At 34.7% G+C, this 16,347-nt stretch overlaps 1 protein-coding gene across 4 annotated transcripts in view; it reads left to right on the top strand.

Annotated features, from left to right (window-relative positions):
- Positions 1-16,347, top strand: part of SUCO (SUN domain containing ossification factor) — a 94,194-nt gene that overhangs the window by 27,525 nt on the left and 50,322 nt on the right. For 3 of the 4 annotated variants that reach the window (XM_047076996.1, XM_047076995.1, XM_047076997.1), the window contains 7 exons: positions 3,452-3,562; positions 6,252-6,406; positions 8,416-8,553; positions 8,779-8,929; positions 11,733-11,856; positions 12,546-12,682; positions 13,961-14,028. In XM_047076996.1, coding sequence (XP_046932952.1) covers positions 3,452-3,562; positions 6,252-6,406; positions 8,416-8,553; positions 8,779-8,929; positions 11,733-11,856; positions 12,546-12,682; positions 13,961-14,028 — 884 coding nt within the window. The remainder of the gene's footprint in view (positions 1-3,451; positions 3,563-6,251; positions 6,407-8,415; positions 8,554-8,778; positions 8,930-11,732; positions 11,857-12,545; positions 12,683-13,960; positions 14,029-16,347) is intronic. The other variant, XM_047076994.1, reaches the window with a different exon arrangement.

Genomic DNA, 16,347 nt, shown 5'->3' with positions numbered 1-16,347 from the left:
AGGATTATAGGGAGAGTCTGCAGTCAGTGGTTATGTAGTTTTTTATATAATTTGATGGAGTGAATAGAGAGTCCAAAAAACCAGACCAGATCTGTAAATCATTTATTATTGTATCATTTTAAATGAAAAAGGTGAGTATTGACTAGATTTGGCTTCCCCCTATCAATATATATATTTTAAAATACAGTTGACCCTTGAATGACATGGGCTTGAGTTATGTGTGTCCATACTAATATGCAGATTTTTTATGGTACAGTATTGTAAATGTATTTTCTCTTATGATTTTCTTAACATTTTCTTTTCTCTACCTTCTTTAAGTCTGTCTTTCTTTCTTTCTTTCTTTCTTTCTTTCTTTCTTTCTTTCTTTCGAGCATGCTTGTGTATGAGTGGGGAAGGGGCAGAGGGAGAGAGAGAATCCCAAGCAGGCTCCGAGATGACAGCGTGGAACCCCCACATGGGGCTCAAACTCACAAACTGTGAGATCATGACCTCTGAGCTAAAATCAAGAGTCGGATGCTTAACCGAATGAGCCACCCAGGCACCCCTTCTCTAGCTTTTACTTCATTGTAAAAATGTATACTGTGTATAATATACGAAACATGTGGTAATTTACTGCTTATATTATTGGTACAGCTTTGGTCAACAACAAGCTATTAGAAGTTAAGTTTTGGGGGAGTCAAAAGTTATAGAGAGATTTTTGACTGTGCTAGGGCTTGGTATCCCTAACCCCTGCATTGTTTAAGGATCAACTGTATAGAAGTCATTTATACCAACTATAAAATATTTATGTTTATATTCTATTTTCCTCTCCAAAGGAGCCATAATTTACTGTTTCTTGTGAAAAGATTGAGACAGTTTTTTTGTAGTTATCTATATGCCATTATATGGCACACAGATTAATATTTTTATTTTCCATGAAATGTCACATTATAAATATTCTACAAATTGACTTTTCCCTCTGCCCCAGTAATATCTCATGGACTCCTTTTTATGTTATATTCTTTTTTTTTTTTCAACGTTTATTTATTTTTGGGACAGAGAGAGACAGAGCATGAACGGGGGAGGGGCAGAGAGAGAGGGAGACACAGAATCGGAACCAGGCTCCAGGCTCTGAGCCATCAGCCCAGAGCCAGACGCGGGGCTCGAACTCACGGACTGCGAGATCATGACCTGAGCTGAAGTCGGACGCTTAACCGACTGCGCCACCCAGGCGCCCCTTTATGTTATATTCTTATAATGGCTACATTTTTATTCATTCATATAGATATTTCATAATTTATTAAATATTTCTTTATTGACAAACTTTTGCATTGTTTCTCAGCTGTGTATATGCACATGTGCTTGTGTATGCGTGTGTGTGTGGAAATACAGATTTATAATTACATGCCTGGATGGTTGGCATGACATTTAGAGTGGATTATGCAAATTTTGGAGTTAACGAGGATATATTTCTGTGGTGGAGCGTTTAAAATTCTGAAGACTGCTGCTGAATCTCTATTTTTTTTTTTAATTGTAAATGTTTTTATTTTGAATGCTGTTAGTCCCTCCAGTTAACTAGAGGGGTAAGAGGAGAGCTCTGGAGGAGATAGATGTATTTACAAGAGTGTCTGGCCACACAGTCACTGTTCCCTGTGAATTGGATATTAAAGACATGCTTGTTTTATTTCATATTCTCATGTTTAGTCATTTTTCTAATGATTCTTAAAGATAACTTTAATCCGAGCCCACGAATGAGAGTCCATTCTCCCTGTCCAAGTTGGCATTTCACACTTGTTGCTCCATAGTCCCACGGTATTTTCCCATATTGGAGCCTATATTCACCCAAGAATGATCAGTCTCCTCTCTGAAGACTACCTTTTATAGGGCCAAGCAACTTTTTAAGATACTAAAAACAAAAATTCTTATTACATACTTCATCCAGAGTAATGAATGCCCTTTTTCATACATCGGTATAACCAAAAAGACCTCTCAAGAGAGCCACTGGAGGACAAAGGGAGTCATTTTTCTTTAAAAAAAAATTTTTTTTAAATTTTTTTTTAACGTTTATTTATTTTTGAGACAGAGACAGAGCATGAACGGGGGAGGGTCAGAGAGAGAGGGAGACACAGAATCTGAAACAGGCTCCAGGTTCTGAGCTGTCAGCACAGAGCCCGACGCGGGGCTCGAACTCACGGACCGCAAAGATCATGACCTGAGCCGAAGTTGGCCGCTTAACTGACTGAGCCACCCAGGCGCCCCCCAAAAAATTTTTTTTAACATTTTATTTATTTTTGAGACAGGGAGAGACAGAGCATGAACAGGGGAGGGTCGGAGAGAGGGAGACACAGAATCTGAAACGGGCTCCAGGCTCTGAGCTGTCAGCACAGAGCCCGACGCGGGGCTCGAACTCACGGACCGTGAGATCATGACCTGAGCCGAAGTCGGCCGCTTAACCGACTGAGCCACCCAGGCGCCCCAAATTAAAATAATAATGCTAATATTCCCTTATTTCTCTCTGTAATAAATAAAAATAAAATTGAGGCAAAATTATTTTTTATGTGTGCTTTCTGAGTCTAGTAGCAATTATCAGGAAAAAATGGAACTAAAATTTTGTAGAAGAAAAGGGAGATGATTTTTCATAGAGGAATAAGAGGTAAAGTAGCTGAAGTTAACTAAAAACATACCTTGGACTTCTGTGTCCAAATATCCTGTTCTGTGTGAGAGAGTGTGTGTCTATGTGTGTGTGATGGAGTGATGTTTGAGAGCGGTATATCAGAATGTTGTTATACGCCTTTTAATAGATGAAGTTATAATTGTCAAAGATTTATGAAAAGCAACTATTTACCAGTCCTCATTTTCAGTTCTTCTGTATTAAGCTGAATATGTCAAATAATGAGTATCTCTTTAAGAAGAGTATAATTTCATACTTTCACCCACAGTCTATGAGACTTTGATCTAATCTCTGACAAGAAATTTGAAGACTTAAATGTTGTGAGAGTAAATATAAGCAAAACATTTAGGGGGGAAACATAACTCAGCAAACGTTTAGGTACCTGGTATATATTGTTTAGATAAACAAAGAATATGAACTTTGCTTTTATGAAATGTATAGCTAAAAAATATATTTAAACCTGAAATCCTAACTTGAAAGTAAGTGTCAAAAGAGATGGCACAAAGAGCTGTATGTACTTTCACTTATTAGAGATCCTGCCACATACATAGTGCTGGGTGGTAGGACTAAAGTGCTTATTAAGAAATCAAATGAGGGTCTTGAACTCATTTAGTGTCTGTTTTCACTGTGGTGGCAAGGAAGGGGATGCAGGAAGATGGACAATAACCGTGTAAACAAATAAAAGTAATTACAGTCAAGTGCATACAAGACAGTGTTGTGGTTGTAAAGTATATAATTTTGCTTAGGACTGTTTTGTGAGACAATTTTATCAGTTAGCCTTTTTTCTTTGTTGCGATATAGGATGAAAGAGAGGGACCTATCAATGCCAAATTATCGGAAAAAGTGGGTTCAAACTTACCTATTCCTCCAGAAGAACATAAATTGAAAGATGACTCTGCTGTGGATGTACAAGTAAGCTATGTTGCTTTGATTTTTGATGATGTGTCTTTTAAAACTACTTTACAAGATAGAAAACTTCTGTTTGGTCATCATATTGTGAATTTTTATTTTTTCTTTTTGAATTGTCGTGCTGTTGGCCTTAATACTGTTCACCTGTTAAGAGTACTGCTTTTGAGAAAATGCAAAATTGCAGATTTAATAATAAATGTGACCATTTTCTTTGTAGTAAAAGTTTGGGTCTAAGTTCTCATTTCTTTTTAGGTTCCATTTTGGCTCACTGTAATGTATCTTTGTCTCTTTAGATTTTTAGATGTCAGGAAATTGTTTTCTAACTTAAAAGGAAGTATTTGTATATAAAACAAAGAATGTTTTTATACCAAACTTTTGTCACTCAGTGTGGAATATGAATTAATTATAGGTTAAAATATGTTTTCCCTTTTCCTTTTATATTACATCATGAATATTATTTTCTATTTTATATGCCAGATTTTATGAAAGATATTAAAAACTAGACAAGAATATAAGCTGACTGGAATGCTGAAGCATCTGGAACCCATTTAATATCAGGAATAGCTGAAGGAACTAGGGATATTTGATCTGGAGGAAGAAAGACTCAGGAAAAACTAAGTATCTCAAGTAGTAACAAAAGCAAACTTCAGCTCAAAATGAGGGAGAATTCTTTTTTTTTTAAATACAGTCAGAGTTATTTTATGACTTAATTGGACTAAGTACAAGTAGTGTTTCATTTTATTGGATTCTGGAAGATGTTTGTCAAATGTTTGTACAATAGAGTAAGAAAGTGTTCTCTGTTACCCTTCTGGTTATATGACTATTCCTGAACAGTCCTGCCATTGTTCATTGTCTAGAATTTTTATCATGGTGTAATCATGTTCAAATACTTTGAAGTGCTTACTGCGTCTTATAGACCTGTGTTGTTCAGTATAGTAGCCACTAGCTACACGTGGCTCTTGAGCACTGGAAATGCAACCAGTCCAAATAGAGACTTGCTATAAATACATACTGGATTTTGGAGACTTAATTAAAAAAAAAAAAGTATAAACTATCTCATTGATTTTTTTTTAATTTTTTAAAATTTTTATTTATTTATTTATTTATTTATTTATTTTTAATTATTTTTTTTTTCAACGTTTATTTATTTTTGGGACAGAGAGAGACAGAGCATGAACGGGGGAGGGGCAGAGAGAGAGGGAGACACAGAATCGGAAGCAGGCTCCAGGCTCTGAGCCATCAGCCCAGAGCCTGACGCAGGGCTCGAACTCATGGACCGCGAGATCGTGACCTGGCTGAAGTCGGACGCTTAACTGACTGCGCCACCCAGGCGCCCCTGATTTTTTTTTTTTACATTGAATACATATTAAAATGATAATGTTAATATTCCTTTTCTCAAGGCCTCCACCATAAAATACAAACTATTTGTATTCCTTTGTGAATTTTTCATTTCAGTGTAAATAATTCCCCAAATGATCATATTTTGTATTCTTTGGACTCTATACCTTGTGTTTCCTTTCTGCTCCCATATTGGTCCTCTTTTTCTTTACAGTCCTCTTTCTTCTAGTCTGTAATAGTCCATAGTTTCTGTTTTCTTTGAACTGAGCTTGAGTACCTCTCACTTGATACTTAATAAGCATTAAATGTCTACTGTGTGCTATGGAACATGAAGATCAAGAGAACACAGTTCTTACTCAAGATGTTTGTAGTATACTTGAAGAAGAAGAGACATAAATAATGCAATTGAGGTGTTTGAGGTGCTGTATAGAAGAGAATAGTGGAGGCATAGAGGAAAGGGAAAGGTTAATTCTATTTAGTATTGGTTGTGGGAGAGACTGTGCTGATAGAGGTTTCAAATATGAGTGGTATTAGGTAGATTTCAGATTGTGTTTTGGAGGGGTGAATGGCCCAGAGCATCATTGCTCACTGAAGGAGCAGTGAGAATCATGTATTGCATTGTAATTGTACTTGTGTACTTGTGTGTACATGCTCTGTGTTGTTCTTTATTTATGCACGTTATCTTTTTTTTTAATATGAAATTTATTGTCAAATTGGTTTCCATACAACACCCAGTGCTCATTCCAAAAGGTGCCCTCCTCAGTACCCATCACCCACCCTCCCTTCCCTCCCATCCCCCATCAACCTTCAGTTTGTTCTCAGTTTTTAAGAGTCTCTTATGCTTTGGCTCTCTCCCTCTCTAACCTCTTTTTTTTTTTTTCTTCCCCTCTCCCATGGACTTCTGTTAAGTTTCTCAGGATCCACATAAGAGTGAAAACATATGGTATCTGTCTTTCTCTGTATGACTTATTTCACTTATATGCACGTTATCTTCTAAACTGCTGTAGGGCAAGAAGTATGTATTGTACTATTTTTCATATTTACATATGATTTCTTTGTTGCTGCTAGCATTAATTACAGTAAGAGGGAAATATATGTGGGCCCTGATAGAAAATAGGAAAGAAGGAAGACAGGTTTCTTTGTCCTAGTTTGTGAAATGCCAGGAAAAATGGCTAGAGCTTGTATTTTAATATGAAATGTATTCCTTGGGGGGTAATGTTAGAAGAAAGGATTTTTATAAAAGTACATTCTTGGTACTGTCACTTTTGAGACATAATTTTATAAAATCCTGTATAGCTAAAGAGATAATTTATTAACCTCCACATTTAATGTAACTTTTTTTTTTTTTAAACAGAATGCAGAGTCAAAAAAGTTAAGTCCATCTGTGATTGAGACACTCCCTCCAGTTGATCTACATGAAGATTCTTCCAGTGTAACTGTGGACAGTGAAAACATTGAAAATATTTCCAGCTCATCTACCTCAGAGATCACTCCAATCTCAAAGCTTGAGTAAGTCATTACAAAGAAAAAAAGAGAATCTCATTAGATTAATGATGGAAAAATGTCTTATCACATAAGGCAGCTTGAAATTCAGATTTGAAGTTTAGGCTATGTAGCAGACCTAAGTTATGATGCCTTGTTTTGCATAATGATTTTATTTTAATGTAATGGTCTTATGATATAACCAGTGTTTATTCTGCTTCCAAACTCAGTGAAGTAGATCCTAGCTATGAAATCTACATCCCATAAAGTGAGGTTCTACTTGTTTAAGTAACTGCTTATTGAGTAATCTTCCTTATAATTATCAGATTCAAATGTCAGATTATTCACTTCCATCAGGTATTACTGCAGCATTCCATTGGTAGGTCTGTCTTTTTGCGAATAGCTCCCTTGTTCAAACTTGATAGTAAATACTCAGAATTTGTAGATCTAAGGTTTCTTTAATTTAGAAAATCGATTATGTACTCTTCTAGCTCCTTACAGCAACACTACAAAGAACAAATTCCCTTCATACTGCATTAATCATTTCCTATATCAAATGAATTATATATATTTAAAAATTGGATAGGGTAATATCTGGTACATAGTAAAAATATATGTGTCAGTTAATATTATTATCATTACTTTTTTTTCTTTTTTTTTTTTTTTTTTTTTTTTCAACGTTTATTTTATTTTTGGGACAGAGAGAGACGGAGCATGAACGGGGGAGGGGCAGAGAGAGAGGGAGACACAGAATCGGAAACAGGCTCCAGGCTCCGAGCCATCAGCCCAGAGCCTGATGCGGGGCTCGAACTCACGGACCGCGAGATCGTGACCTGGTTGAAGTCGGACGCTTAACCGACTGCGCCACCCAGGCGCCCCTTATCATTACTTTTTTTTAACTACAAGTAATTTTATTTTTATTTTTTTATTAAAAATATTAAATTTTTAAAAAATGTTTATATAAATAAGGCTCCAGGCTGCGAGCTATCAGCACAGAGCCCGTCATGGGGCTCGAATCCACGAGCAGTGAAATTATAACCTGAGCTGAAGTAGGACGCTCAACTGATGGAGCCGCCCAGGTTCCCCCCCCCCCAAATTTTTATTACTGTTTATTTACTCTTGAGAGAGAGAGAGAGAGAGGGAGGGAGTGGGGGAGGGGCAGAGAGAGAGAGGGAGATAAAGAATCTGAAGCAGGCTCCGGGTTCTGAGCTGTCAGCACAGATCCTGTCATGGGGCTTGAACTCACAAACTGCGAGATCATGACCTGAGCCAAAGTCGGACTCTTAACAGACTGAGCCACCCAAGTGCCCTATCATAAGTACTTTTAAAAACACTTATTCTTCTCAAGAACTTAGGGGGCTGGGGTGAAGGAGTTTCACTTAAAGATGTTAGAGTTTTCATTTAGTTGTTTATCCTAGGTAAGGAAGAAAGAAACAGAAGACAGGCTTAGAAATAATGGACAGTATTTAATAATACTTATTCCAGAAAGAATTTAAGGCTAAATATTATATATATAGACAGTACATCTTATTTTCCCTTTATCCTGAACATGACTGCTTCGTGAATTGGAAGTGAGTAGCAGAACATATTAGGGTATGTGTTTTTTAAGTGAAATTCTAAAAGTGTCTTAAGAACTTCAGTTGAAATGTTAATAGAGATAATAGATTATTTTTTTGATACTATAGGCAACAACTAATATTGGTAGAATATACTAACCTGGAAAGGACCCATTAGGAAGATGCAGTTAAAATAAATAATTTTAAAATCTTATTTTTTATGAGACCAAGCACTAATGTATGATATTTTGTTTTAAAACTTAGCAGTTAGCTATTTAAAGGCCAAGGGCATTAACAGATCAAGAGTCAGCAGTTGACTTTATGTGATTTGAAATAAGTGAACTCTTGAAAACAGCCTGCCAAACTGTAAAGAATTCTCCTGTCTTAGATTATGTTTTGAAAATCACTAATACCATTTTTAACTTATGCCACATTATGTTCATTGAATTGCCAGATTGTATTTTTTGTTTCTATTTTTAGTGAAATAGAAAAGTCTGGTACTATTCCTATAACCAAGCCAAGTGAAACTGAGCAGTCTGAAACTGATTGCGATGTTGGTGAGGTTCTTGATGCAAATACTCCGGTTGACCAGCCTTCCTTTGTTAGTCCACCTGAAAGGTGGGTGTGAGCCATTGTTTTCCCTTTTATAATTCTGTAATAATAGCAGTGTCATGTTTGAATGGACTTTGGTGCATACTTAATTCCACTTTATGATTGAGAGAAAGCTAATCCCTTTGTGCTCCTTTCTTGGTTTACTTTGTACATGATAGTTGTAACAGATTAGATTGCATAAACTTGTTATTCAGCTGAAATTTTTTAATATGTCTTTTTGGTTTCAAATAGCCTTGTTGGCCAGCATATAGAAAATGTGTCATCTTCACATGGCAAAGGAAAAATAACAAAATCAGAATTTGAATCAAAGGTTTCAGCAAGTGATCAGGGTAGTGGTGATCCAAAATCTGCATTGAATGCTTCAGATAATTTAAAAAATGAGGTAGGTATATAACTTGCACTATTTCCTACTTTATTATATGTATTTTTATTTTTTGTTAATCTTGCAATTTGCTAACCATATTTGCCATAAAAACAGGGATTATGTAGTTAATGAGGAATATGGAACTGAGGAGTGAGCTGTGCTTTCTGAGAGCAAGTGGTCTCCAGTATATTGTTCATACATGAAGTTGTTCCAAATGTGAAATGTCTTTGGTATTTTATAATTAAGTGGTTTTCTGCTACCATCAGCTGTTTGATACCAGATATATAAAGTCCTCATTTAAGCATTTTCTTGGAGAGCTATATAGAAGAAGGTATGATTGTTAAATTCGAGTATCTTCAGTATATAAGCTTAACTCCATATACAGTGTTACATTTAGGCTCTTCAACAAGAATTATTAAAAAAAATTTGTTTTTAATATTTATTTACTTTTTAAGAGAGAGAGAGAGAGAGAGAGAGAGCGCACGTGCATGTGCATGAGCAGGGGAGGGGTAGAGACAGAGTGCAAGTGGGGAAGAGACAGAGAGGGAGACACAGAATCCGAAGTAGGCTCCAGGCTCTGAGCTGTTAGCACAGAACCTGAGGTGGGGCTTGAACTCACAAACCGTGAGAGCATGACCTGAGCCGAAGTTGGACGCTTAACCGATAAAAGGCTGTAATTTTTAACTGTATTAATTACCTCCTAAATAAATTAATATCCTGGAAAAAAGTGTCTCAGCTAGCTACATTTTTATAAATTGTGTTCAAAGTAGGTTTTTATTTAATTTTTAAATTAAATTAGTGGTAATACTTTTCTGCTATATATATTTTTAATAGCCACATACTTTATTAGTCAGTTAGTTTGTTCTGCAAAACACTCCAACACAGAGGTTGTATGGGAACCAGTTTGCTAACTCTTCCTTAGTATTTGCAATATATGCAACCGATAAGGATTACTGTCAACTACAAAGACTACCTACAAATCAGTAATGGAGGAGAGGAACAATATATTCAGCAAAGAAACTATCTAAAATAATCAAGAGATTATGGGTATTTGTATTTGTGTAATTCTAATACTCTAGTGTATTAGTGTAATTCTAATATACTAGTGTCAGTCCTTAAAAGTTTGCTTTAATATAGTGAGTACTTGTATTAGGGAAAATGTGCCCTATACCATATAGCACATGTGTACTATATGAGACTTGTGGTATTTGGCAGAGTAAGCTGTCTAAAGAAATATTGTGCACTTCTCTAGGAACTGTTTGTAAATATGTTATGCATTGTTTTAGGAATACAGAAATAAATAATGGAATGAACATCCTTGCATACATTATTCAGCTTACAGAAAAAAATTACAAATTGAATTTTTGCCTTTCCCCAGTTATATTTCTTCCCCTTCAGATAGAACACGTATCTAAAATTCAGTGTGTGTGTGTGTGTTTAAGAATGTGTTTTTAAACTTTTTCCAAAAGTATTATTATAAACAATACATACTATTAGTTGGCATATTTTGAAGCAGTATAAAATGGTCTCATTCTTAACTATTATGTGACTCAACATTGTTTTTGAGATTTGTCTGTCAATTGTTTTCACTGTTGTATTTCACTACCACAATTTATCTGTTCTTCAATACATGGGTATTTAGGTTGTTTCTAATTTCTGGATGTTATAAACAGTGCTGGCATAAGCATTCCTGCATACTTTCTTAGCCACATGCGCATGTTTTCACTGATATTAATACATAAGAGTGGAATTACTGGCTCATAGAGTATGCACATCTTCAGTTAATATTGCTAAAATTTTTTTTAAGTTTACTTATTTATTTAAGTAATCTCTATATCCAATGTGGGGCTCTTAACTCATGACTCCGAGATCAAGGGTCACATGCTCTTCCAACTGAGTCAGCCAGGTGCCCTCAGTACTGCTAAATTTAGAACTCCCTTCAGCAGTCTAATAGGTGTCTTATGGTTCAACAGACATGCCACACTTGAACCTCCATCAGATTGGTATAATTTATTGTCTCTGGTTTTCATTTGCATTCCTTGATTATCGATTATTTTATATTTTTTCTTTGCTAAATTTATTGTTCCTCTCCATTATTGATTTGTAGGTAGTTTTTATATTTGGTAGTAATCCTTTATTGGTTGCATATATTGGAAATACTTCTTCCAGCTTGTGACTTATTGTACCATGTAGTTTATGGTTTTGTGATATGTTTAATTTAAAAATTTTAATCCAGCCAAATGTATCAGCCTTTTTTTAATGATTTATTCTTTCTTCATCTTGTTAAATCCTTTTGTATATGAAGATTTTTCTTTAGTTTCTTTAAAAAGCTTTGTTTTTCTTTAGATTTTTTTGTGTTTCTTTATGTTTTTAAATCCACCTTAAAATTTTTATGAGAGTGGTAATTCCTGTTAAGGAATTTTTAGAAACAACATGCTATATCTAAAATTAGTTAGCTTTCTTTAATGCATATATTATTTTAACTTAGATTTTAAGGTGGATGCATTACAACTATAGTACTTACTAATTTGTATGGTTTATGTAGAAGTAATTGTTTGCTTAGGGTATATTATAAAGTTTTTTACAGCCTAGCTTATATTGCAAATGTGAAGAATATATTTTGTGATGCTTTGGTAAAAGATTTCAATTTTTTCAAGAGAAACTCAACTTTTAAGTAAACCAAACCTTTTCTTTTTACATTTTTCATTTTTTTGAAATATTGTCTATCAAATATAAAATTGGACTTTAATTTCACAAAAACATTTGTATACTCTTTTATGACTTACTGTTTTTTGTGTATTCTTTTGCATTTTTTTTTCAGAGTTCTGATTATACAAAACCAGGGGAAATTGACCATACATCTGTAACAAGTCCCAAAGACCCAGAAGATATACCAACGTTTGATGAATGGAAGAAGAAAGTTATGGAAGTAGAAAAAGAAAAAAGTATGGAAGCGTTGTGATTCCTTTTTTTTTTTTTTTTTTTTTTGAAGGGGGAGGACTGATTTAAATGTGCATTTCTGTCTACAGTTGGTAAAATAAAGCTTTTGAAAGCCTTTTAAAGGTGAAACTTACCAAGATACTGTTGGTTTCACATATATAATTTACCTGTGTATAATTATATAATTTTAATCTTAATTAAAACCCATTCTTGTAAATTACTGAATGAGGATAAAATAAGATAAAGTAGGCAGAGCAGTGGTGTTTATTTCAATTCATAAGGAAATTTGAGGCATGGAAACTTTTGAGTTATAAAGCTTTAAACTGTAAATGGAGTTGGACTAAGTTATTACACTTTCTTTTGGCTATTTCAGAGTTAAAAATTCTTAATGTTAGAGATAGAAGGACAACATTCATCCTTAATAAAATATGTATGCACAATATTTTGATTCTCATGGATAAGTTTCATTTTGAGAGTAGACATAAATCAAGTAATGTGGATTTTTGTAATTTGTTTTTTAGAAATATTTTAAAGTATTAAAGTAAAGCAGTTTGAATTGCTTAATGGGTTTTGAAAATATTCTCTTAAGCATTAAAACCTGGTCTTCACTAGACAGCAACTTACTGCTTTTGTGATCATTGTTTCCTGGGAGTATTTTTAATCATAATCATCATATATATATGTTTATAATAAGGTTTGTCTGCAGGTCAGTCAATGCATCCATCTTCTAATGGAGGTCTACATGCGACAAAAAAAGTCCAGAAAAATCGAAATAATTATGCCTCAGTAGAATGTGGTGCCAAAATTTTGGCAGCTAATCCAGAAGCCAAGGTACTTAACTATAAATTTCTTATATATGTATATATAAGAAACTACTAACTTGATTAAATAAAGGCAACTGTTTGCTCAGAAATATCTATCTATATATTATTTTGCTGAGAACTATATTTTAATATGAGCTATTTTTCTGATTCACTAATAAATGCAGGATTATGCTTTTAGAGACATTTTCTTGTATGAATTCTTCTGTTGGTTGATACATTGTACTTTTTTTTCTTTCAAAGACTTTATTTTCTTAGAGCAGTTATAGATTCACAGCAAAATGGAAAGAACGGTAGAGATTTCTCATATACCCCTTACACCCACACATGTTTAGTCTCCTCCATTATCAACATACCTCCCACCAGAGTGAAACATTTGCTACAGTTGATTAACTTACACTGACACATTATTATCAGCTGAAGTCCATAGTTTACCTTAGAGTTCATCTTACCATATGGTTTTTGGGTTTGGGCAAATGTGTAATGACATGTACCCACCATTATAGTATCATGTAGGGTATTTTTACTGCCCTAAAAATCCTCTGTGCTCCACCTATCATTCCTCCTCCCCTCGACTCCTGGCAACCACCAGTCTGTTTAGTATCTTCATAGTTTTGTCTTTTCCAGAATGTCACATAGTTGGAATCATACCATATGTAACCTTTTCAGATTGACTTCACATTTTTAGCACTGAATAATACTCTGTTGTCTGGATGTGCCACAGTTTCTGTTCATCTACTGAAGGGCATTCATCTTATTTTTAACTTTTAAACCTGTTTGAGATTTTAAAAAGGAAATAGCTAATAGAAAATCATTTTTCCTGGGGCGCCTGGGTGGCGCAGTCGGTTAAGCGTCCGACTTCAGCCAGGTCACGATCTCGCGGTCCGTGAGTTCGAGCCCCGCGTCAGGCTCTGGGCTGATGGCTCGGAGCCTGGAGCCTGTTTCCGATTCTGTGTCTCCCTCTCTCTCTGCCCCTCCCCTGTTCATGCTCTGTCTCTCTCTGTCCCAAAAATAAATAAACGTTGAAAAAAAAATTTTTTTTTAAAAAGGAAAATCATTTTTCCTTTATGGTAACAGACATTTAATTTTAAACATTTTGTCATAAGGCTAACTTAACACTTACAGACATAACTGGTAAACTTTAGCCATTTTTATGCCTTCTTCTCAAATGAATGTTTTAGAATCTTAGTATTTGAAGATCTAAAAATGTAGAAATCCTAGAAGTCTTTAGAGTTGAAATAAATATTTTCCCATAAGTAATTTATTCCCTTCCCCCCTTTTAAAACAGAGCACATCTGCTATTCTTATAGAAAATATGGATCTTTATATGTTGAATCCTTGCAGCACTAAAATTTGGTAAGTAATATAAAATTTAATAAATTATGTACTTTAATCTATATATGTATATAGATTATGGTAAGCTTTTATGTTAGGATTAATTTGTTCATGTAGTCACTTAAAAAGCATTTATGATTGACAGGTGCTGGTAGTATAATTATTTTAGGTCCTGGAATACAGAACTGAAGATAAAATGCCTTTCCTTTTAAGGTCACACCCACACACAAAAATAAGTCTAGTTAAACAATTATGAAATAGTGTAAGAAGTATTGCTGAAAGGTTATTGTAGGAACAGAGATGATATATACCTGTGAGAGAGGATGAGAGGGTTTCCTAGAAGAGGTAATTCCTGAGCGGAATCTTGACGGATTCATAGGAAGTCACAAATGAGGAAGGCAAAGGCATTCAGGAACTGTAAGAATAAGGAGACATGCTAAAAGGAGCATATTTCTTTCTTCTTCTTCTTCTTCTTCTTCTTCTTCTTCTTCTTCTTCTTCTTCTTTTTTGAGGGAGAGAGAGAGAGAGAGAGCGCACAAGTGTGTGTGAGGGGCAGAGGGAGAGAGAGAGAATCTTAAGCAGGCTTCACGCTGACTGTAGAGCCCAACACTGGTCTTGATTCCATGACCCTGGCTGGGATCATGACCTGAGACAACATCAAGAGTCAGATGCTCAACCAACTGAGACACCCAGGAGCCCCTTAGCTTAAAATTTTTTGAAGTTTATTAAAGACCACAGAGGTCAGTGTTTGTTTTAAGTAAGGAAGTAACGTGAGATCAGTGGTGTCTTAAGAAGGCTTGTCCTCAAAGGATGGCCTATAGCAGAATGCAGTTGGGAGCATGGAAACCAGTTAGGAACCTGCTTTAATTAAGGCATTGGCAGTTCAGATACAGAAGAGAGGGGGATATGAAAAATATAGCAGATAAAATTGGCAGCTCCTGGTTAGTAACTGGATGTGGAGAGAGTTATCTCGGAAATCTCCCAGGATTTTGACTACTACTTGGTTCTATAATTCTGCTGTTAACTAAGAACATAGGCAAAGGAACAGATTCATGGGGGGAAATAAGGTGTGCTCTACCAATAGTTTCATTAGATTTTTTTATTTAATTGCTCAAAAGCAGCTGTTCAAAAAAGAATTGAGTAAATCACCATCATACTGATTTACTAAAAATATTTTTTTTCTTATTTTAAGGAAAAACTCTTTAAACTTTAAAGAGAGTGCTTATTTTCTACTGTCGGCCTTTGCTCCTTTTGGTACATTTAGGTTCATTTTGAAAATGAACACCAGATTATTAAAGTGTTTTAAGGGATAATTTTAAAAGCTCATTTTTCCTTATGTCATATATTAGATTTGAGGAAATGATTGTCTGCAATTATAATTAAAATGTTATTTGGGGGTTTTGTTTTTATTTGTAAGAGCCTCTGTAGTCAGTAACAGTAACAGACAGCTTAAGTGTTTATACTCCAAAATTTTGAATTTCAAGCAAAAACATGTTGGGATGAAGTTGTATGAAGTAGTCATAGCTACCCATTTGTATTTTAATGTTTCTGCCAAACAGCATGTATTGAAGTATATGTGTTTATTGCATATTTTGTGTTTGCTCATTCACGTATGTGTCTTTTCATGTAACTTTAGAACACCTTTAACTGATTTCACCTGATTGTAAGTAGGTTACTCCTCCTAAGGTATATTAAGACCACACAGTCTCACTGTAGTTTTAGAAGTCTTAATATCTGGTAGAATAAGTTTATACCTCTATTTATAGAGGTTATACCTCACTATTCTTGTCTCTTTGTTTTTTATTTTAAAATTTAGAGTCATCTTCTTGAGTTCTGTGAAAAATGCTGGCATTTTTATTGGTTGTATCAAATCTATAGATGAATTAAAGGATAATTGACATTCTAGGATTTTGAGTCTTTATTCATTTGTTCATTCGATTATTGAGCATGTTAGGTTGAACATGTTAAGTGATGCTGCTGGTGCTGGAATAACATTGTTTCACAACATAGGCCGAGATCTCTGCCGTTGTGGAGTTTTTATCCAGAAAGATGTCAGTCCCTGATCACCAGTGAGATTGAGCATATTTTCATGTACCAGTTTTTCCTCTCCTCTGAAATGCTTATTTTATCCTATGTTTTCTATTGATAAGCTTTATTTTTTTAACTGGTTAGTAGAAGTCTAACTTAGCAGTTGTTTATCTTAGAAAATGGATACAATGTAACATTTTATCTTAGCTCTGGATGGAACATATAAATTATATATGTTGCACATATTTTCTCTAGTTTGTGAATTATCCTTTCAGTTTCTTATCAGTGTCTTGATGAATAGAAACTTTTAAT

The sequence above is a fragment of the Lynx rufus genome, unplaced genomic scaffold (assembly GCF_022079265.1).
Source record: "Lynx rufus isolate CCGP_SWC_20201006 ecotype Redwood Valley unplaced genomic scaffold, mLynRuf1.p SCAF_15, whole genome shotgun sequence".
Classification (NCBI taxonomy): domain Eukaryota; kingdom Metazoa; phylum Chordata; class Mammalia; order Carnivora; family Felidae; genus Lynx; species Lynx rufus.
This window is presented reverse-complemented; position numbering and strand designations above follow the sequence as displayed.